This window comes from Dreissena polymorpha, chromosome 1, assembly GCF_020536995.1.
Source record: "Dreissena polymorpha isolate Duluth1 chromosome 1, UMN_Dpol_1.0, whole genome shotgun sequence".
NCBI lineage: Eukaryota > Metazoa > Mollusca > Bivalvia > Myida > Dreissenidae > Dreissena > Dreissena polymorpha.
Window position 1 is genome coordinate 62,149,516 of NC_068355.1, and position 25,316 is coordinate 62,174,831.

At 34.7% G+C, this 25,316-nt stretch overlaps 3 protein-coding genes across 3 annotated transcripts in view; 1 reads left to right on the forward strand and 2 right to left on the reverse strand.

Moving 5' to 3' along the window:
- Nucleotides 1-25,316, forward strand: part of LOC127831777 (uncharacterized) — a 216,552-nt gene that overhangs the window by 88,549 nt on the left and 102,687 nt on the right. The window lies entirely within an intron of this gene.
- LOC127831886 (heat shock 70 kDa protein 12B-like) lies at nt 12,019-18,539 on the reverse strand (the record flags this gene model as incomplete). The annotated part of the gene is given in 3 exon segments (XM_052356964.1): nt 12,019-13,671; nt 17,993-18,072; nt 18,391-18,539. Coding segments are annotated over 3 exon segments (449 nt in total), but the record flags the coding sequence as incomplete, so codon positions are not given.
- On the reverse strand, nt 22,838-25,216 carry LOC127831918 (uncharacterized). Its single transcript, XM_052357001.1, has 2 exons — nt 24,596-25,216; nt 22,838-23,376 (listed from the first exon to the last, which is right to left on the reverse strand). Exons 1-2 carry the CDS (start codon nt 24,689-24,691, stop codon nt 23,011-23,013), a joined length of 462 nt encoding a protein of 153 aa, XP_052212961.1. The 5' UTR covers nt 24,692-25,216; the 3' UTR covers nt 22,838-23,010.

The window sequence follows — 25,316 nt, forward strand, 5'->3', positions numbered from 1 at the left end:
TAGGTGTAATTTTGCCCCCCCCCCCTTACTGGTACACCCCACCTCAATTTTGGGTACTTGGCTGACGGACTATTACGGCTGATCTAAGGGTCGTAGTTCCGTTTGTTTCTTCCATAAGTCTGTTGTCTGACCGCTTTTCATGTACAATTAGCATAAGTATTAATTAAATTTTAAACAAATTGTATAGAACATTTCTGTCCATTTAAAACAAATTTTTAAAAATTGAAAATAAACTGTCTTAAAAACATAAATTGTATGTTCGGAAAAAAGCAAAGGATAACCGTTTATTGGTACACGTTGTTGTTAACACACCGCGTGCGTTCCTTTAGTTGTTCTTTTGGTTTTAATGCGAAAATGTTCCATATGCAAACAAGTTGACATTTGCATTTACGGTTGACGTGTTTGAAACTTGGATTAAAATCTTGCTTCTGCGAGCACACCATATCATATAAGTTATTTTTATTTGCGCATTATGGATATATTGACGATATATTTGTGTTAATGCATGCCAGAAAATAGTATATGTTGCTAATTTTGCCGATAAACTAGCGCCCGGAATCTAGGCGGTAAAATTGACATGAAGAATCGTAAAATGAATTAGATTATTTCAACCAATTTCTTTTAAATGACTTACGCACGAACTCAAAGTGCATAAGTTTACTAAAAACAATTTTACTATATACGCGAAAGATTTTAAATAATGATTAAATAAAAGATTCATTCAATGTTATTATTAATAAATACATCAGTAAAACTCCTACTTAGCGACTAAACGGTCAAAACAACCTTCAAATATCCTTTTCTTCATGTCATTTAATACAATTGTTATTTTTCTTTCATCAGTAATATTAATACTATCGAAATTCTATACCGAGACTATGCATCACATAAAAATATCCAATCAATTTAGTACATTTCTTTTCTTCAAGATGGCTGACGTTTCGGCTTGTCCCAACTTTGCAGGTGCGCGTGACGTCACTCGTCAGCTGGCCCATTTATTTCCATATATTTCAGTGGTTTGGTATCACTCGCCACGAACACGTCTGCAAGGCGAGCCAACCCGACGGCATTTTTATAATAAACAAAAGTTGTTTCCCACTTCAATAAAGATTTTTAATGACCGCCCTCTGGGGTGGGGATTCTTTAAAATAAATAAATTCACACCGGCAATTAATCAAATAAACAAAATCAATGAAAACATCTGTTTAGCCGTCAGTAACTTCAGTATAAGAACCAACAGATCGGAACAGTATATTTGATGAACGTAACATACTGTTGCAAATAGCTAAACCTTCATAATTGTTTGCATATATTTAAACTAATTAATGTGCTGATGTAATCATTTCAATTCTTAAGGTAATCATTGTACATGATTGAGACATATATAAACAGCGGAACTTATACAATACGGCTTGTATATATTTCAAGAAGGGATGGTTCCATTTATGAGATATGTCGGACACATCCCCAGTTTCATTATGATATCACGATTTAGTGAGGTAATATCACTTTACCTGTAAGTGACGGGTGACAGACAAGATCCTGAAGTATGTTTTACACATGCAAGCGACGGTTCAATAAACTTGATAATAATCTTAGACTTAGTTATTTTACTCTATAACAAAACAATGCAGAAAACTATTTCTTACCGACAGTTCTGTTTTGTTGTACCGTAATGTATTAACATATTTGCAAATTAATGTGTATCAACGCCACCTGCTCAATCCGTCATATTGACCAGACATGATTCCATTAAACTTTATTTTTAGCTTCTGCGAAAAAAGAAATCATACACTGTTACCCTATTTCTAGCTCATGTTTGTCTGAATTCTTTTGCTACTTTTGATTGTTTGCATTTTACTTCGCAATCCATTCATTGATATAAAGATGTAATGATTTGAAGACTTACATGCTAGTTGAAGCCGCGATATTTACACATTTAGAAGCAGTGGGATGCACCCTAATAAAATGTACATAATATTTCTCCGAAACAAATGTATTTAATAATAATAACTATTTATTTCCGAAACTTACAATAAGCTTCTTGAAGATAAGAGGTTGTTTGCGTGATTATGCCAGGAAATTATCGCGCAATTATTCTTACCAATCTATGAAAATACCTAGTAAAACAATTAAAATTATGCATGCTGCATGTTTTCAGTGTTACATTGTGTGTTAAATTTTGTCCCAAAGTGTATTTTTTAGGAATGCTGCTGTGGACCATTAGAAGGTATCAAAATTATAATGAAATCAGTAGTAATGGAAATACATTTATATGTACGGAATACCGTAAGTGCCATCGTGGTTACACATTAAAATCCAGAGGTCGACAATGCGATAGTGCGATAGTACGATGGCGACAATGCGATAATACGATGGCGACAATGAGATAGTACGATGGCGACAATGCGATAGTACGATGGCGCCAATGCGACAGTACGATGACGACAATGCGACAATACGATGGCGACAGTGCGATAGTACGATGGCGACAATGCGATAATACGATGACGACAGTACGACAACACCATAGTACGATGGCGACAATGCGATATTAATATCGTACTGTCGCCATCGTATCATCGCATTATCGCCATCGTACTATCGCGTTATCGTACTGTAGTCATCGTATTATCGCATTGTCGCCATCGTACTATCGCACTGTCGCCATCGCATTGTCGCATTGTAGTCATCGTACTGTCGAATTGTCGTCTATCGCCTTCGGGTACACATGCGCACATCGTATTTTTTTCTAGATGGAGCCACTTTTAAAAATACTTTACAGTTCGGCATACCTTACATCAATACGCATTCTATAACTTATTAGGAATTTGATTTCATTATAACTGTAACCTCTTTATGAAGTCATCTGTTTTGTTTCTACAATAAAAATAGTTTGTGTACCGGAAGGCGATAGTCGACAATGCGATAGTACGATGGCGACACTGTGATAGTGCGATAATACGATGAAGACAGTGCGACAATACCATGGCGACAGTGCGATAGTACGATGGCGACAATGCGAAAATGCGACAGTACGATGACGACAATGCGACAATACGATAGCGACAGTGCGATAGTACGATGGCGACAATGCGATAAAACGATGACGACAGTACGATGACTATCGCATTGTCGCCATCGTACTATCGCGTATTCGCATTGTCACCATCGTTCTATCGCATTGTCGCCATCATACTGTCGCATTGTCGCCATCGTATTATCGCACTATCGAATTGTCGCCCTTTGGATTTTAATGGCCCTTACGGTATTCCGTATATATGTGTCTGGTTATTGCATTTATTGGACAACACACGTTTCTTTAGGACGCGGTAACTAATAGTTCTACAAAAAACACTTAAACAGCAACTTCATATATCAATAATTAATTTTGTTTTTTCATATCTAAATGCTTTACTATTTAAGGCAATTAGAATACGATAATATTCTTCTGTATATGCCGCCATATTATTGTCCCATTGTCACATATGCTTAGAAAGTAGACACCAATATGGTATCGCAAGGAACTATGATTTGATATCACTTGCATGTGTAACCCCTGTTTAATAATTTCAAAGAAAGCACGTTTTCGTAATATACAGTTATTATTACACCGAAGATCGATTTGCCAGATACACATTTATGATATTTAACATTAATATTTCTGTTTGATATCGTCATACAGAAATATAAATGTTTAATATCATAAATGTGTAGTTTGACCGGTTATATTTATCAATTACCCTAGTAAACACCATTAGCATACAATTAAGCATGGTTTATATCAATCGGGTCATTAAAATAGTAAAACGTCATGTTATCATATAATCTAATAAAATCTCGTAACCCAGAACAAGCTAAATTAGGGGAGGAATGGGAGATATGGTTGGCTGGGGATTGTTTGGTCGTGAGTGTCAAATGAGTAAGGATACAAGTAAGGATACAAGTGTTGTAGTTTGGTAGCTAGTCATGTTAACCGTAGCATCAATCCAAATCCACTGTTTGTCTCGGTCAAATAGAGGCATGAGAGATTGTAAATGTTATAAGCAGTACAATTGTACGTATCTAATGCTGTAGTAAGCCGTTTTGGCAAGAGGCAAAGCGAAAACAACTAGGTACTTCGTTCGGGTGAACGAATGGAAGGACAGGGCAATCGCAATGTGTGTGCTGGGGGCATTAACTACTTACAGTCTTATGTCTATAACTTACAACGTTCTCTTTCTATTTCCAGCTCGAATCTCTAATCGGGAACTAGGCGATGGACTGGATTGAGGCCGTAAAGGGCGACAAGCTGGACCGCAGCAAAGAGTGGCCGGATAAGAACAAAAACCGTATCAACCTCTCCAACTACTTGACTGTGCCAACATCTATCCAAGGAAGAAAACATACTTTCTGTCGATGGTTGCCCACCCTCGCCTCGTACCTTCAATATGTATTTTTTAAAGTATATATGAGTTTTCTCAGAATATCAAGTGACCACTACCACACATTTTAGGGCCAATGGGGAAGTGGGTCCTTGCCAATTTCTATCCTTGTCCGTGAATTATTTAAATTTACGATTGTAGAATATTTAATTGGAGAATTATCTCCTTGGTGATAGCCAGAAAAATATGCTTTAAGAAATAAACATTTTCCAGAATTTCAATTTGTGTATAATTGTTTTTCTTTCAATATAAATTGTATGTTATTTCTGTTTCAGTGTCAGTATTAGCCAAAATGTTGTTTTTTTCTGTTGGACAAAACAAGCAATATTTATATGTGTATATGTTTTTTTTGGATAAAAGCACTGAATAATGTCGATGTTTTAGGAACAAACGAAATATTACTATAATGGGTCTCTCTTGGGCCCAAACTGGAGGGAAAACAGTTATGTAATTTAAAACCATAACAAAAAGCTGAGGTGAGGAATACCGTAAATACCGTCATGTATGGTTCCAATACGGAGGCGAGCCAGGATGGTATGTCACTAGGGAAACAGTGCATGGTGAACGACTAGAGCTTCGGCAGACAATACATGTTGACAAATTTTTATGTTTATATGAATTCGTATTCAAATATGTGTACACTTATATCATGCATATTGCGTATGAGTCGATAACAGTATATTTGCTGCTTCTATATAGATTCAATATGTTATTTGTTCAAATATAATCAACATATTTGAATATTTTTATACAATATGTTTTATTTCTAGACCAAAAAATCTAAATACAATCTTAAAAACATGTTATGTGAACATTTAAGTGTGTTGATTTTTTATAATGAATGCAATAGAATAAATATATAATTTTATTATAACGCTTTATTATGTATATGATTTGTTTCTCTTTCATAACTTCTTTTACTAATTAGATATGTTTATGATGTCAGATAATATTTCATAAATATATGTTCGTTGTTATAAAATGTAGATATATATATATATATATATATATATATATATATATATATATATATATATATATATATATATATATCGTGTTTTTTTTCAGAATATTACATTCAAATACAAATTAAACTACCTATGTCGGCCTGTAAAGTCCCGAAATAATACAATAACCTTGAACACGTTAATATTATATCAGAAAGAAAGCTTGATTTGGAATGTATGATTCACTATCCAAATACTCTGTACAATCTCATTTTGCAATACAAATTAGCTGGGATGGTGTGACACCTTCCTGGTCACACAAAAGCAGCTGAGGGGTCACTTACCTGTTACTGAAGGGCGATAGGAAATACCTTTCTTTCTGCAAACAACAACCGGCTTGACAATAGTGGTACTTTTAGCGAATAACACCGATTAATATTGACAACTTGGACATGCGCAGAAGGGCCAATGCGAAAACGGTCGTCAAGGTGCAGTAAATTGTTTGGATAATGAGGAAGACCGCAATCAATGCCACCGAGTCGGAATTCTGAGGCAACGATGAAGAAATAACAGTAAGGAAAACACTGAACGCTAAGAAAACCGTTATAGCGTAGCCGGCCCAGAAGATACTTGAACAGGTTTTCATTATACCCATATAGGGAAAACAAATTACCCAAGGCGGCGCCAATGTCGTCCCGAGGGGCATCATTTGAACAAACTTGGTGGAACACCGCCATACGCGTAAACATAACAAATACAAATACTTAAGGCTTTGGATTTCAGAAAAGAGTTTTAAAGTTGTCACTTTATACATATAAGGAACAGAAGATGCCCCAATTGGGGGGTCAAAATTTGACCCCGGGGAGTGATTTGAACATGCTTGTGTTCTGTAGGCGTTTTAAAAGGAGAAGATTTTTAAAGTTTCTATTTTTAAACAAAAACTTTCTGTGATGCTTGTTCAAATTCTGGTCGGAGTTTCAGGGGGTGTTGTTGTTGGAAGAAAACGTTATAGGATGCCCACACGCCATGCATAAACGCAACTAACACGACGAAAGTCACGGTATCCAAATAGCTTAACATAATCGTGTTGTGCTTAGAGGACCTGAACATCCAACACAAGCAAATTCGTAAAGAAGTATGCTTAAGACATTATCAGGCAAAGATAATAATTCACAAAGAGTCGAAAAAATCCATTTAAAGCGGCATATCGACGGTGTTTCCTCTTAATGTTGACGTCTTAAAACAATTCATATTCCCTCTGTTTAACAAGATATTTATCTAATAACAATGACATCTTGTTTATATATGCCCCCCAGTGGGATTCGATCTCACGAATTTAAAAAATAGTTATTTCAATGACAATTTTACAAATTAAGTAACGTTATAGATAGTGCGCATGCGTGTAGCTGTGCCTCATGTACGTGCCATGTGTAACGTGTTTGCTTATACTGCTGTTTTTCCCGCACCCTCATTAACGCGACGCCGAAGATAATGTTCATTTTATTTGGAAAAAAATGTTTTAATGTGTAACCATTACATGCATACTTTTCAAAATATAAGATTATTAAAAACACACATTGTTTTGAACGAAGTTACCATTTAATGCATCTTTTTGAAAAGATACGCTAATTATTGAAAACAACCCAAAACACATTGTTAACCGTCGATTTGCACGTTTGCCATTATTGTGTGTCAATTTTGACGACAAATTCATTCGCTTGAATTCAATAATCACATGACATGCGTGCCACAGTGTTGTTATCCATAAGCGAGTGGAGTGAACCCACGAACACATTTATTTAGTGAATAAGATTAATTCGAGATTTATATTAATATATTTATTCAAGATAATAATCAAATGTTTACAATGAATAGATACAATTCAGTAAAAAAGGAAATAAGAAAACATTTAGAGAAAACAAATCTGTTTATAAGTTATTATAACATGATAAACCTGCCATATGTATATCATACTAAGAATAATACAGTTTAAAGCAAAACTACTGTATGTAAAACGACGTTTCAGTCAGAGGGTAAAGTAACAAGGAATATACCATGAAAGCTTGAAAGCTTTTTTCCCCATTTGGTTCTTGAATATTATAATTGCGGTCAGTAAAACAAACAAAACACACCATAAAGTTGACATTTGATTCTAATTGATAAAATGATTAACAAATATATAATGTTTTTAAATTTTTCATTCTGTTATGTTATTGCGGTCAATAAAACTAGCATGAGGGCCAAAGGCCCTTGGTCGCTAACCGGAGAACCAAAGGAACTTTACTGTTCTAAGCTGCTTTTTTAGTGTTTGCATAATACATGTCGCTTCTGACCTTGCGTGTTCACAAGTTATTGTTGACGAAGCACGACGGACGGCGAACGACGGAAAAAAAGCTGATCACAAACGTTTACCATAAGCGCGCTTTGCTCAGATGAGCTAACTAAACAAAACACAATAAAAAGTTAATGGTAAATTTGGGCGTATTTAGTTGGCTGTACCTTAAATGCGTCCCCACAACTGCCAAAAAGTCCATGAACAACATACTAGTTACGAAGCCGAAGTAAATCTTTGAGCTGCATTAATCGTTTGTGTCAAACACAATCGGTGGTACCGCACACAACAGTGAGACTACCGAATGCCAAACAGGCGAATGAGTTCTTTAATCATGCAACATGTAAGGAACAACACTCCTTAGTGGTGGGAAACATATTTTTTTGTAAGTTATATATGTAAATCCTAGTTTTTTTTTTGTCTGTTGAGGTCTATAAAATATGAGATATATATCTCATGTCCAATGTATTAAATGTTTTCATTACGCGCCATCTCTGTGTTTTTGTTTTTGTTTTAAAAATCTGATTTAATACGTACAAGAAGTAAGATGACGATAAAAAAGATTATAGAGTGTAATGCCACTTATATATTATTGCTGAAGATTTAATGTGTGAAATTTTGAAAAGCATTTTCGTGGAATCTTGACTTTAGCGTGGGCAGAACGACATCTAGATAGAAAATGAAAGCTACAAAACACATAATAAATTTGACATTGATACATAAGTGACAAGATGTTTTCCAATGAATATACAAATAGGACAGTTACAAAAGTCCATCAACACATTAAAATGTGGATTATAAAGAAAATATGAGGACACATAACAAATTATGAACTCATTGTGAAACGCTGTAAGCCACTCGTTTATGGTGTGGTTGGTTATGGACCCACCTTAAACATCTTGCAGACCTACATTAGTGTATCTAGTATCAGGGAAATGTACACACATATGGAATAATTACTTTAATGGAAAAGACGTTATGGGGTCAGCCCGTTGATGTTGTATAATCAAAACCATTACGTAAATTAATTGTTCCAATGGATACAATTATAAATACTGTATAAGACACAGTGTTAGTAAAACAAACATAATCTGAAAACAAATATTGTATAACTACGTTTGTTTGATGTATTTTGTATATTTTTCAGGATAGCCATCGTGTTTTATTTAATAAAATGAGTAAGCGAGGTTGCTAAACATTATATATAATTCATTCATAAATAGTATTAATCAATCATTTACAGCAGTTTATAATACGCACATTATTCGTCGCACAAAGTCATTGTGAGGCATTAACAAGAACTAACACAAAACTACTAAAAATAGAGGATAAGCGGATTAATACAAATCCCATAGTGTATTGTATTCCATTAAAATTGACAATCATATGAAATTCAATAAATGGGATTTAGAATGAACGTGTAACATTCTTATAAAGAACAAATTACGCGTTTATTATGTAACAATAACATATATAAGTTGACATGCATTGAATACAACATATACTCAAATTTCAGAAAGACACACAGTAAATACCATTTTTGATTAATTTAAGCACTGCATACGTAGCATTTTGAAAACGTATGAAATATATGTAAATCTAATTTACATACAAAAACAACAGCAATTTACATATTCAGCTAGTGAAAGTAGTCAACATCATAAATATACGACATTCATGAAATACGTTTAATGGGTTACCAGTAATCTACATCAAATGGACTGACACATGTTAGTTAATCTAACTAAAAAGACAGCATGAACAAAAGCACTAAGTTTTCTTAACACAGATTCACTATCTGAAGACATTTGTTCAATAAATTATTGCATATTTGGTCTGTTTTAGAAATATGAAAATATATATTCACATCTTAAATCTGTGTATAAGTTTCATTCAATCAAAAATGGTATTCGTCTTCAAGACGGTTACAGACAATACATGTCCTTTGCTCAACAGATGTAGGATTAGGTTTAGACCATCTGCCACTTTCTTATCTCAATCTATGAGAAGATAATCGTAACCTAGATAAGTTAATTATGTACTTATTAATATTAAATAATACTTAATATGGTTGAAGTTGAAAATTTATTATATTTTCTATATAAAAAGAGCTCTACTCGAGTTTACCAATCGACCGTTCCAATTTTGGGATAAAACTATCTGTAAGTCTTTGTTTTATAGCGTCAAGAAATATAGTATCGTGGCCGATATGCTAAAAATACCTTGCATCGTAAAATCCAAGAACAATTGATATGACTAAATACTAATAAATAGCAGAGTAATATGCAGAACATGACATCACATAAAAATCATGATAACATATTGTGCTATTGTTTTTCATAACAAACAATGCAACTTAAATAAATAACTTAATCGGCAAACCCCTTCTTCTTTTTAGTATATGTCGAAACGTGGTTTTGAAAAATAATCCGTACAATATGGTATAATTGAACGGCTTGATTTCATAGCATGGTGGTTAATTAAATAACAATAACGTACATGCATGTCTTTTCAGCTTGATGTTTTTGTGTTATAGTGGGATATGTCTGTTGTTGTTGGTGGTTACGGGTAAAGTTTTCACTAGAGTTTGAATCGATTAATACGAGTTTACAAATTTGTGAAATTTACGCAAACACATTTTCTATCAAGAAGGTAACGGTTTTTGAGTATAGACAGCTTAAACCATCGAAACATTTAACAATATCAATAGCATTATTTACATTTAAACACTCGGATTTTGTATAAAAGGAGTGTTTGGAGACTATTGTCCAATGGTGGCGGTGTTGGTCTTTTACGTTGGCTGATTTTACGAATGCTTTTGATTACGTTATAAGGCATGTCCTTTTGTTGAAAATTATTAAATTTGGAGTTCGATTAATTGTTTTAGAGATTACGAAGTCTATGTATAGGATTTTTAAATTAAAAATTAAACATCGACCAAATCTAAGTGATGATTTTGAATGCTTTCTCGGGAACAGACATAATGAATCTGACCTCCTATCTTAGTATGCATGTACTTGAACAATATCGTCGAATATTTAATAAAACATGAAATTGGTGGGCTGAATTTAGGAAAGTTAAAATTATTCATCATTTTTATGTAGATGGCATTGTATTGTAATTAGAGACGGAAAACATGACTTCGAAATGGACTAAATCAATCTAGACCAGTGTTTGTCTAAGTCCTGTTACACTGGTCAAATAATTTGTCACACCTAAAGTAGTGGTAGTATTTACATGACAACACTTATTTAACCTCCGCATCTTTACCAGTTAAATAGAAAAAATCCAGCCTACTTGAATTGCTTGGGTATCCAATTCTCAGCATTACGCTTCCACAGCCGTTTAATAAATAAAAAAATAAAAAATGATCGAGCATTGGCCAATAGCTATTGAACGGGGTGACGATATATTGAAACCAAATTAAACTGTGAGAACATTCTTTACATTTTTCTTTTGTAAACATATTTAAAAGTATGAAAAGCATTATCAAAGAACGGGTAAGTAACAATATCGAAATAGAAATAACTGCGTTTAAAGTCACAGAAATACTCAAAATCAACGAATATTTCGTAAAATATTTCGTTAAATAAAGTTAACCCCTAAAAAGTCAGTATTCCTTATAGCAATTGCCAGAATTTCAACGCTAGACGTGTCATGGTAATATAGATTTAACGAGATACAAAATGCTCGTTTTTATTTTTGTATGGGCTTTAAAACCCGTTCACTACAAAATTAAACAAGAGCACCGCCTTGCGGGTGCAGACCGCTCATCTATTTTCTTTTTAAAGGTGAAGGGACTCTCATTTTCAATCACAAAGGAGGGAGGGGTGGAGTGAAGAGCGGTGCATTGTGTGGGGGTGTGGACATTTATTACATTTTCTTCCAAAAATGCGAAAAAAAGGGAAAAAAAATCGTGGGGGTGGGGGGGGATTCTTGGGTGCGATGGTTGGACGGTATTTCAAACATAAAATAATAAAAATAAATATTTGTGTTTTTTAACCGTTTCATAAAAAATGGGGGGGGGGGTGAGGTGGGGGGGTATAGTGTGAGGGTTTGGTGGTAATTTGTGAGATGATCTTAAAAAAAAATATATAGGGGGGGATTCGGGTGGGGGGAGGGGGGGTGGGGGTGGATTCTTGGGTGCGATGGTTGGACGGTATTTCAAACATAAAATAATCAAAATAAATAGTTTTGTTTTTTAACAATTTAAAAAAAAAAATTAGGGAAGGGGGTGGGGTGGGGGGGTATAGTGTGAGGGTGTGGTGGTCATTTGTGAGATGATCTTAAAAAAAAAAAATAATAATAGGGGGGGAGGGGTTGGGGGGGGGGCACGGGCGATGGTTTGGGTGGAGTCTATTGTGGTATGTCAGGTAAGAGTAGTTTTGTCAAAGTATCAATCAAATCTAATCATAAATAAAGAAGTTATGGCAATTTTAGAGAAATTTAATAATTTTACCTTGAGAGTCAAGGTCATTCAAAGGTCAAGGTAAAATTCAACTTGCCAGGTACAGTAACCTCATGATAGCATGAAAGTATTTGAAGTTTGAAAGCAATAGCCTTGATACTTAAGAAGTAAAGTGGATCGAAACACAAAATTTAACCATATATTCAAAGTTACTAAGTCAAAAAAGGGCCATAATTCCGTAAAAATGACATCAGGAGCTATGCAACTTGTCCTTTTACTGTACCCTTATGATAGTTTGCGAGTGTTCCAAGTATGATAGCAATATCTATGATACTTTAGGGGTAAAGTGGACCAAAACACAAAACTTAACCAAACTTTCAATTTTCTAAGTATAAAGGGCCCATAATTCCGTCCAAATGCCAGTCAGAGTTAAATAACTTTGCCTGCACAGTCCCCTTACGGTAGTTAGTAAGTGTTGCAAGTATGAAAGCAATAGCTTTGATACTTAAGGAATAAAGTGGACCTTAACACAAAACTTAACCAAAATTTTCAATTTTCTAAGTATAAAAAGGGCACATAATTCTGTCAAAATGCACGCCAGAGTTATCTAACTTTGCGTGCCCAGTCCCCTCATGATAGTTAATAAGTGTACCAAGTTTGAATGCAATAGCATTGATACTTTCTGAAAAAAGTGGACCTAAACGCAAAACTTAACCAAAATTTTCAATTTTCTAAGTATAAAAAGGGCACATAATTCAGTCAAAATGCACGCCAGAGTTATCTACCTTTGCCTGCCCAGTCCCCTCATGATAGTAAGTAAGTGTACCAAGTTTGAATGCAATAGCATTGATACTTTCTGAGAAAAGTGGACCTAAACGCAAAACTTAATCGGACGCCGACGCCGACGCAGACGCCGACGCCAAGGTGATGACAATAGCTCATAATTTTTTTTCAAAAAATAGATGAGCTAAAAAAGACCATCACCAAAATGGTTGGATGCACCCTGCTTTGTCAATGTACGGGTTAATAGTAAGCATTGACAATGAAGCAATTACGCAATACAAGAGCATTGGACCGGAACAATCTGACAATAAGCGTCTTGGTAAGAAACTGTAGTATTCAAACGGGCTATTTAGTCTCAGAGATCTTACACAACAATAAAAAGTCATAATTTAAATGAAAATATCAATAAATACATGAAAAATGAAGAATGCAGAACGACCAAACAATATAATTAGGTACATCCTTAAGGACACTGCATAATAAAGATAATTCAAATTTTGATTTTTATTTCCGGTATTGCGCAGAAACGTGAAATTTTTTAGAAATTTTTATATTGTCTATAAGAAGGAATAACTCCCTGAAATGCATGTGTCTGTGTGCGAAATATTTCTACATATTATTGTATAATATGCTAATACCTCTTGAGCAGCGAGTCGCATGAAATGTTTCGCAGAGTCATTCCATATCGCAGGTACAGTTAGTACCCATCGGATGTCTTTTTCATTTAACTTATCGACCCCCTTTTTGGCCGTTTCTAGCACACCGTCCATCATGTACCTGAAATGTTATTTGGTATAACGTTCAATGCCACTAGGTGAACTCTTTAATACATGGAGTAATATTGCGTTCAATCATAACTGATGAACACGAACACGTTTGTACATACATAGAAACAATATCGTTAAAATGACTTGTTCACATATTTTTTTTTGTGTTAGTTCTTGTTAATGCCTCACAATGACTTTGTGCGACGAATAATGTGCGTATTATAAACTGCTGTAAATGATTGATTAATACTATTTATGAATGAATTATAAATAATGTTTAGCAACCTCGCTTACTCATAATTTAAATGATTGTCAGAAATATGTATATATGTTTATTACTATTGTTATCAATTGGATGTAATAAAATGTGTCGACATGGACCATTGGCCTTCTGGAAATGTTGTAAATAAATCTTGAATCATATTTGGCTTCGCTAATTATCATTGACGTTATAAACACTTAACAGTTGTGTTGTTCGCTTTGTTCTGTGTTTTTGCCAATCACAGACATTAAGATCTCTATAATTGTTTGTGAAGTTTATAACTGATGAACACGAACACGTTTGTACATACATAGAAACAATATAGTTAAAATGACTTGTTCACATATTTTATTTATAAACAAGGGACAAAATTGTCACAAAACCAGGTTTTCATTGTGAAAAAAAAATCTGATAAAGGGAGAAAATTCAAACTGAACTTTTGAAATGAACAAACAAAATTAACCCCCTTTGTAAGTTTGTTTAAAAAAAATAATCTATTATTAGTCGTGGCGACCTTGACATTGGAGATATTGACGTGATTCTTTCGTGCGACACACCGTACCATGATGGTGAACAAATGTGCCAAATGATTTTAAAATCTCACAATGAATGCCATAGTTATGGCCAGGACAAGCTCATTTATGGCCATTTTTGACCTTTGAACTCAAAGTGTGACCTTGACCTTGGAGATATCGACGTAATTATTTCGCGCGACACACCGTCCAATGATGGTGAACAAATGTGCCAAATGATTTTAAAATCTGACAATGAACGACATAAGTATGGCCCGGACAAGCTTTTTCCGCCAGCCCGCCAGCCAGCCAGCCAGCCCGCCAGCCAGCCAGCCCGCCCGCATTTGCCAATCTAATAACCAGTTTTTTCCTTCGGAAAACCTGGTTAAAAAGGAAATGTATATACTGCAAAGCCTTTGGATCTATCAAACATAAATATAATAGAAACATATTTGCCTTCGCATTTATTTAAACCAGAGTCCTTTGGAAGCACATCTAACGCGCTGACAGTTCTGCCTTTCTTGCGTTATACGTTGGATGTTAATTTAAAATTGTTTGTCCGAATTACCGTGAAAAAGCTGTATACGTGATCTATAATTATTATTATCCATTTGGAATGATGCCCATACATTAAAAAAAATGTTTAAGCTATCTTGATAATAAATGCCATTTTGATTTCGAATTAAATAATATATTGGTTAGCCTCTATTTTCGGTGTCTGTCGTCGTGTGTCGTGTGGTGTCAACTTTTAGCTCGTAACCACTCGTGACCACATTGTCGGCCAATCTTGATGAAACATGGTAAAACATATTTACCATGAAAATATCCAGGCCTACTTAATTTGGGTCACATGTGTCAAAAATCTATACTTCCATGTCCAATGTTAGGAAAAAAACGTAACATTTTAAGAAGCCACATTTAAATTTAATCTGAATGAAATTTTGCCAGTATGTTCATTGTGACAATACCTAGTTCAATTTCGAATCTGGGTTATGCGTTAAAAAAACAAGGATACCAGGCATATCTTAGGGAGACCATGTAATAACTCTAGAAGCCACTTTTATATCTCAATCTTGACGAATCTAAGTCATAAAGCTTATCTTAGGAAATATTAGGGAAACCTTATTCCCACTCTAGAAGCCACAATAATGATTCAATCTTAATAAAACTTGGTCAGAATATTTATCTTGGCGATATCTATGATGAGTTTGCATCTGGATCACGTGTGTCCAAACACATTGTTTTTATATATGAAACCACATGGCGAAAAAAGTTATATTTGTTTTGTAATATGTAGTGTTTCATCTACATAATACACTAGTTAGCACCATTAAAGGAACTCCATTTAAGGAACAAACACCATTGAAGGTTATACTGGTTTTATTTACATCCGTACTCGTCAAGCATACAAAACAATCTCCCTTTGAACATGCTATCAAAGAGGCATTCATGCTGAAGGCGTGTCCTGCAAGTAGGCGTGGTCATTACAAGCTATACCACATAATATTTTAATTTTAGTGCCTTCTACTAAGTTTCAATAAATCATGAACTAACTTCAATTTTATTTTGGTTAAATCATTCACTTTGGGTCAAACCTGGCAAGCGTTAATGTCACAACTTGTTACATTTTACATGCTGATTCGTTGGGGGTGGGGGTTGAGGGACATTCGTTATTACTGTGACAAGCTCTTGTTTTTATGATTTCAAACATTACCACTTAACTTGCACGAGAAATTATATTTCGCTCATGCCAATCAAAAACAAACTGTTCTCTGAAAACTTTTTTTCTGGAAAACACGTTTGTGAAGAAAGTCATCTTTCAAATATATTTCAGTCAAACATGACGTAATTGTTACCTGGGTATAGCATTCACCTGGCTAAAGCTGTCAGTCTAGATCCCCCCGACGAAAATCAGTGTTTATTACACCTGTGTATAACGTTCACCAGCAATAAGCGAAAGCGGCCAGTGTAGTTCGCACCGAAAGTAATTATTTACCCATGTTAAGCGGTCACGATACAGTCATTTCGAGGTGCTTAAAGGAAACACTCAAATCAATCTGCTTTGTTGTCTCCTATCTCGGACTTCATAGCGTCTTGTGTTCGTCTATTTTGTGGCCAAAGAATCCGATTGCGGGAAATGCCTTAGATATGAAAAATGCGGTCCACTGTCAGAAAATAAAATATGGTATTGATACGGTTTGTTTTCATTGGATAATTATGGGAAAATATTCAAACAAAATTATGTCATAGGATTTAACATGTTTAAAGACATTATCGCTAATTAAATGACAGCTAATTAGTACTTACAACATTGATGAAGTTATAACATACAGTTAAATCCGGTAATCGTGCGCGTCCGGTAATGTTGCGCACTCCGCATACTTACGATAAATTCGATATGAATCACACATTCCCTGCAGTTTTGAGCCTTTTTATACTCTAAATTAAGAATTAATAAATTCAACGTGTAATTAAGCATTCCATTGCACAATATCCGATCATTTATGGTATGTTTTTGCCATTGAAAATATATCGCATCAGACGACATTGTCATCATTTCCCGCAATTCTGTCAAACCACATTTGGTATGATCTCCGCATGCACAATGGCCTAGTTTTTATATTTCCCATAGTTTGAGCTTAAATGAGGTCATAACACCAAGTGCGAAAGATTACCGGACACTGTGATAGTTTTTGAAAATGACGTGAGTCATGTTTGTTTTGAAATCAAATCGGACAGTTCTTCACTGAATTTATCAGATATTTTTGTGTTAATAAGCACATTAACTTCTTATTTTCATTATATATTTAAATATTATGTTGTCAATTTATAAAAGAACATGTTTTTAAAGCAATTGACCCTTAACTGCGCAAGATTTCAGGACAGCGTCTTAATAAATACAAACATTGTCTGATTATTATTTAAATGAGCTTTCTGGCATACACATCAATTTTACAAGAAATCGGATTAATGAATTGCGGGTTAGAATAAGTTGTAAACGCAAGATTCTCACGTTAGAGGAGCAAGTCAAGTGTGTGAAACTGTTTAAAACTGGATAAAATTCGCATGTGATTTCAAGTGAGTAATGTGCTGGACGTTCGCAAACTGTGCATAATCTGATTACAGGTAAGCATGAAATAATGGAGTATGGAAATGTGAGTTTGAAGCGTCAGAAAATTGACACGGATATCATTGGGTTGAACATATGGTTTATAAGTGGTTCACCCGGACTACGGTTTGTGAGGTAAGTTTTATTGCACCAATCATTCATAAATTTTCGAACCTATGTTGCGCACACAAGTTTTCAATGCGAGTAAATTCGGTGTCATTTTGTATCGGCAGTGTTACACAATTGGAGATTAAGCAAGCAATGTCTGCTTCTACACTTAAAAGTTTTCAGAAACGTCCAAAGACACGATTATCCTTCTTGTTAAAAGTATCATTTAAATGCCACTATCAGATGTCACGTCTAAGCCAATGGTATGAATCCAGATAACTCAGTTTACTGGCACTTTAAACACGTTTATGTTGAACTGACCATACTTATTTGTACAAACCTTATTGACAATGAAAACACTGTCAGAGCTGGAAGGCTTTTCCCGCACTCATCAACCAACATTATGTCCTTTTCTACAGGCTAAAACACAAAACAAAAATATAATGGAGTTTAATTATATTAACTTATGGTTTAAAGGCTAATAAATCGTAAAACACGTTTGCTACATTTGGTACTGTTGTTCAATAATTTCGTACATATCGAATTGGCATTATGTTCATAAAATATGTGTTCAACAGTTACAGCCATGTGTACTATTTAATAAATACAACAGTTTACATTTATTTTCATGTTAGAATTAATGGAACAGTGAACTCAAATTTATATAGAATAATGTGTAGTAGATGTTACTACCGCGTTTCAAAACCTAATAATTTTACAAGTGTAAGACATATATACCTTGTTCCAGAGAATCATCTTGAATCTGTGAAAGTAGTACCATTTTTTGTGTTCACGTTTCTCAATCAGCTCGCTGTAACGCGTCTCAGCATCATATCCAAACGACCCAATTGTTTTGCCATCCGGTTCGATTAATATGCATGTTGGACCTAGGTTATTGCAAATATAAATGTCTTTTAAAACCATAATTGCATGATCAATACAGTTTTTACGTGAAACAAATATAACACAGGTCCCAAATCACTAGCGGTTTATATATATATATATATATATATATATATATATATATATATATATATATATATATATATATATATATATAGGGAGAAAGGTGTGTGAATATATATATATATATATATATATATATTATATATATATATCTATATATATACTATATATATATATACTATATATATATACGAGATTAGATACTATATAATATATATATATATATATATAGATATACTAATATATATCTATATATATATATATATATATATATATATATATATATATATATATATATATATATATATATATATAGTTTCAGATTGGGTAAAATGGTGGGTCAAACCGTCCATTTTACCGCCGTATTGTTGGGTCTTTAGTCGATTGTCGGGTCCCAAAGTCGATTATCGGGCACTTGGACCCGACAGTTGAAGACCACTTAATAAAAGGCTGCTTAACATCCTCATGACTATTTTTTAATTCAAATTTGCGTATGTAATTTTACTCGAATTGTCGGGCCTATATCTCCCATTCGCAAACTTTAGATCAAACTCCTCACGGCAGTTACTTCCCTTGGGCATCTTCTAGAATAAGGGAGGCCACTGAGCCCTTTTCGGAAAGTCGCATATCTCCCCTGAGTATTCTCCGGAATTGGAGGTTCTCAATCGCTGGCATTCGGTACCCCTCGCAGATTATCATAATACTTATCCGATGTTTGACGGAAAGGGCCGAGAATGTGCGATTGAATCGCTGGGTAGTATTGATTTCCAGTAACAATGGCGTCGAATGAGAAAGAAAACGATCGTTATCTGTCTGACATCGAAATTGACAAATTAAGTGTTGCACAATTGAAGGATTATTTACGATTTCATAATCATTATGTGTCAGGGAATAAGAATGAACTTGTCTTGAGGACAAAAGGCGTACAAAAGCTAGGATTAAATGATCGACAGCTGCACAGGAATGCGGAAGTAAATTATGAAAAAAGGAAAACAGAAAAACTTTTTACGCCACTCGGTGAAAAGCTGCCACATCCAGATGTATTAAAAACGTTGAGTAGTGACTTAATGGACTTTCCTACATTAATAGATAGTGACATCTACAATTATTTTGTGCTGAAAATGAACACACAAAAACAATTGAGATCAAAAAATTGTATTATGTTTACAGACATAAACACAGTATTTTGTACCATGACATAAGTGACAAATGGGAACATTGTTTTGTTAAATGCAAAGTATTACCATCACTACCGAGTGCAAATGTGAAAGAAAACCCAGATCACAGTGTGTGGCTCTGTCTGTCAAAGGTCACTGGACAGGTTCATTCAGCGGAATGTAATTGCACAGCCGGGTGAGTGTACACAGTTTTTTCATATAAGTTCTTGCAATATTGAAACGAGGTTATAAATAATTTATCAAGAGACATGCCTCTGTTACAATCCTAGTTGCAATAATCCAACTCCCAGCTATATTTACCCTCTGGGTTGTGAGGTGTACGAATGTACTCATAAACCCTCAGAGCATTCAAGAAGAACTAGTAGTTACGATCCCCGAATCGGCATTATACCAATCATTTTCATAGATCTATATACTGGTCACAAGCTATTCTCGGGATGGACCAGTTTCTGGGAAATTTTCATCAAAATTTAGATGCTCGAGCAAAAAAAAAAGTGCAGTTTGAAAGTATGTCTAATTATTATGTTTATATATTTTCAGGAGCGGAGAAGCATGTATCCATATTGGTGCATTTATGTATGCCCTTTCTGATCTCACTGCTAAAAAGAAGGACGGCACTCTAAGATCAACCTCAAAAAAATGCGTGTGGGACAGATTTAATAATCCCCGGAAAAGAAAGCGAACGCCTAAAAAGTCTAGCGAATTTACATTTCGGAAACATACCTTTGAGTCAAAATTAGAGCCAGTCGAAAATAACACCAGAAAAGAACTTCTTGCGATTTCTGTAAATGAGAACAGTTTCCGTTCAAAACTCGAAAATATGCAACCCAACAGCTGGATGGCTTTTGAACTTTGTAGAAGAGAAGGAAGAGGTGAAATTACCAAAGTTTATAGAAATTGGATATAACTTTAGTGATAGCGTAGATCTGAATAGTGAAACTGTGAAGGATAAAATGTCGAAAATGATGGATATGCTACAAATGGATGAACTTGAATGCCAAAGTATTGAAAAATTAACCAGAGGTCAGGGAAAGAACGTACTTTGGGAAGATGAAAGAAAATTACGTGTAACTGCATCCAATTTTGGTGAAGTAATTTTACTGAAACAAGAGACTGAAAGATTTAAAAGAAATTGAGTGCAATCTTTAAAGAATAGTAACAAATATGAATTTAAGATCACAATTGTGAATTTCTCGCAAGCTTACCCTTGCTCCTAGAATATGTTTTTATAATTTTGATGTCTCACTTTTCTCTAGAGATTAACCCTTTACTTCTTAAATATGTATTTTCAAGCTTTTGTAGTTCCTTAAAAAGTTAAATGTAATAAAGTACCTTTATTACTAAATTTAAGTTTTAAAGGCTTCATTTCCAACCCTTAAATACTGATGAGCAGCAAACAGTATAAAACCTGAACAGACTGCGAGTTACTAGCATGCTGTTCTGGTTTTATGCTGTTTTCACTGTGCTTCCAAGTGGAATAGGGTTAAATAACAAAAGTTAACGCCAGATCAGAAAATAATTTAAGTAACAACAGTACAGGACATCATTGAGGTCCCTCCTTTTTTATGTTTCAATAGTCATTTAGCTCTACAAAGCATATAAATATTGTACATAAAAGTGTATGAATGTATAAATATTTATCAACTGTTCATATTATGAATTTTACAGTAGTACATGTAGAATGCTTTTCAACGATTTGTGTACGGTTCATTAATACCATCACAACGTGATTGTCAATTGTTATTCCGCTAAATTGATTTGCTCTTAAAATGATAAATCATAAAAAGAACTTTTGCTATGTTATTATCCATCACTTATTACCTTACCTGTGTTTGGAGAAAAACCGAAGGGTTTACGATAATAATCTGTTTCAAAATGTTAAAATGATATGAAATTAATGAGTGGCAAGCATGAACCAAATTAAGAAAATCAACACAGAGGTATCAACAGCTGCATCTTATTAAAAATCTGTGCACAATGCTTTTTGTCCAAGTATAGATCATTTCAGAACCCCATTGAGTTAATAGACACCTTGGAAGCTTTGCTGGTATGACTTCTGCTTTACATCTGACAAGTACTCTGCAGGTGTTGCTACTTGTATCAGAAATCTTGGTTTTAAACAAGAGCTGTCACCATAGGATGACTTATGCCCCCTATATACGCTTGATAGAAGTTATGAGCATTTTCCCAAACCTAAATGCATATTTCGAAACCTAAACACGGACCCTAAGTTTAAGGTCAAGGTCACAGGGGTCAAAGTTTGTGTGCATATGGAAAGGCCTTGACCATATACACATGCATGCCAAATATGAAAATGCTATCTGAAGCGACATAGAAGTTATGAGCATTTTTCGAAACCTAAACGCAAAGTGTGACGGACAGACCGACAGACAGTCCGATCACTATAGCGACATAGAAGTTATGAGCTTTTTCGAAACCTAAATGCATATTCGAAACCTAAACGCGGACCCTTAGTTTAAGGTCAAGGTCACAGGGGTCAAAATTTGTGTGCGTATGGAAAAGCTTTGTCCATATACACATGCATGCCAAATATGAAATTGCTATCCAAAGCGACATAGCAGTTATGAGGATTTTCGAAACCTAAACGCAAAGTGTGACGGACGGACAGACCGACAGACAGTCTGATCACTATATGCCCTCCTTCGGGGGCATAAAAATTCTTGACGGGTTTATTGCTCCCAATTATAAATTAACTGTTGATTAAGTCTTCAGTAGCAGTACTAAACCTTAAAGACAAACATTTACTTAGGTATACAAAAGAAATCTGTGTTTTCAACGCTCTGTGTCAATTAATGTATGTAAACTTGAATCCAGTACAATATTTATCAGAATTTCAGTCTTATAATTTGTTTGGTCTTACAAACTGCTTTCAAGCAAGAAAACATGTATAAATATATTGGCACAAACACACAAACGCAGAAAACACAATTTTCTTTTTTTGCCTGAAAATGTTTGTATGGAATATGAGACAAGAAAATAATAATCAGTAACAATTTTATTTTCACAAATGAAAGCTGACTGTAAAATGTGAAATTAAGTATTATTCACATAATTACATAGTATATTACTTATACATACATGCAATGGTCAAACACTTCTAGTTAAATTGTATACTGAATTTCTCACAAAGTTCACTTGTTCAGCTTCTTATCAAACTTAATTTGTACTAGTTTTAAGGAGCCACTTTTCCAGTTTATATTAGCATGACTATTTTCAGTTTATAAACACACTTTATTTTCCGGGGACAGGTTTTTCGTGCTAACCCTGCTTTCATTCCAACACTGACCTCATCAAATAAACACTCAAAAGTTCCAGCAGTTGGGATACCAGTGTAGAACAACACCTTATCGTCATCATCCCTTATATCCTCAAAGGTGAAGCTAGGCCGATCCACTTGTATCCCAACTGTCGACGTTTCAGTAGAAGTCTGGGTTGATATACTTCTGGGAACTCTCGTATCGTCGGTTTGAGTAACCACAGAAATCAGCTCCGGTTGCACTTGTTCACACTGATGACGGATTATGGCGGGTACTGGTGTAAACCTTCCATAGTCATGGAGCTGAAATAAATAAATACATTTTTACAAGCAAAGTAAATGCAGTTTGAAGTAAAGATTATAGGTCTTTCTGTATTTTACTAAGGCATCACCAAACTGATAACTTCTTCAGTTTTTTTCTTTAAAAATGGGAAGAGCATGAAAAACAACTATCTATTTATACTGCCAAGTGCCCTTTCGAGCATGGTAGGCAGACATGGACATTATCGAGTCGGTTTCCTGGGAAGAACCAGTACTTGGTGTCCATGGAGGAGATAATTAGAATGCTTCCCAAGTAAGGAGTGAACCCACTAACACCCGATCGCTAGGCGGATATCTCATCCACTACAACACCGCGACCTTGAACTACAAATATTTTTTTATGTCCCCCACTATAGAAGTGGGGGGACATATTGTTTTTGCCCTGTCTGTTGGTTGGTCTGTTGGTTGGTTGGTTTGCGCCAACTTAAACATTTTGCAATAACTTTTGCTATATTGAATATAGCAACTTGATATTTGGCATGCATGAGTATCTCATGGAGCTGCACATTTTGAGTGGTGAAAGGTCAGAGGTCAAATATATGTGGCCTAAATTGCTCATTTTATGAATACTTTTGCAATATTGAAGATAGCAACTCGATATTTGGCATGCATGTGTATCTCATGGAGCTGCACATTTTGAGTGGTGAAAGGTCAAAGTCAAGGTCATCCTTCAAGGTCAGAGGTAAAACATATTTGTCCCAATCGCTTATTTTATTAATACTTTTGAAATATTGAAGATAGCAACTTGATATTTGGCATGCATGTGTATCTCATGGAGCTGCACAATTTGAGTGGTGAAAGGTCAAGGTCATCCTTCAAGGTCAGAGGTCAAATATATGTGGCCCAAATCGCTTATTTTATGAATACACTTGCAATATTAAAGATAGCAACTTGATATTTGGCATGCACGTGTATCTCATAGAGCTGCACATTTTGAGTGGTGAAAGGTCAAGGTCATCCTTAAAGGTCAAATATATGGGTCAAAATTGCTCATGTAATGTCACTTCTGCAATATTGAAGCTAGCAATTTTATATTTGAAATGCATGTGTATCTCATGGAGCTGCACATTTTGAGTGGTGAAGGGTCAAGGTCATCCTTCAAGGTCAAACATTATTTAGGGGGACATTGTGTTTCACAAACGCATCTTGTTTCAAATTATCTTTATTCAACAACATTTTGTATAACGATAAAACAACTCACTCTTAGAGATACGTCTAGTAGTGATGCACTGCTTTCAACCAACAAACCATCTGCCTCGTTCTCGAAACTCAAGTCTGGTGAACGGTTATCTGACATTTCCTCAGTTTCTGGTGTGGAATTCGTCTCATCTGCTTCAGGGCCATTTTCCAGAGTCTGTAAGGTAAACAAATAAAATTAAATCAGCACATCAAAGACCTAGAAATACACATACTTTTTCAAACTAACATGAAAGAATGATGTTCAGATACGTAATATTTATGCTTCTGTATCATGTTGTAAACACCGTCAGATTCTATACCGATAGAGTAACTGACCCATGTTCATTCTTGAAACCTCGTATAGCCTAGTGGCAACATATCCGCTTCAAAATATCAGATACCATTGGTTCGATCCTCGGCTGTGAGCTACATAAAATAAATCATGAACTGTGCCATGGGTATGTCTGCCATTATCCCATGCTTGATTGTACCACAAGGAATCACTGATTTGAATAGTAAGCTCGATTTAATAATCCATCGGAATCGTTTTAAGGTGATAATCTGATTACACGCAGTGCGCAATCTGATTATGTGATGACTTAAATTAGTATAAGTATTAATATGATTTAATAAGAATAGTATATGTGCCTTTTATACACGCGTTCAATGCCATAATACCAGTAAAATCATAAGTTGATTTAGATATCAGTACATTAAATAAATGTCTATAATATTATAATCAA

Excerpts from the sequence above, each read along its gene's own strand:
- LOC127831918 (XM_052357001.1), bottom strand. The coding sequence starts at position 24,691 with ATGTCAGATAACCGTTCACCAGACTTGAGTTTCGAGAACGAGGCAGAT. Across the intron at positions 23,377-24,595 it reads TACTAGACGTATCTCTAAGA|CTCCATGACTATGGAAGGTT; the intron begins GTGAGTTGTTTT and ends TATTTATTTCAG.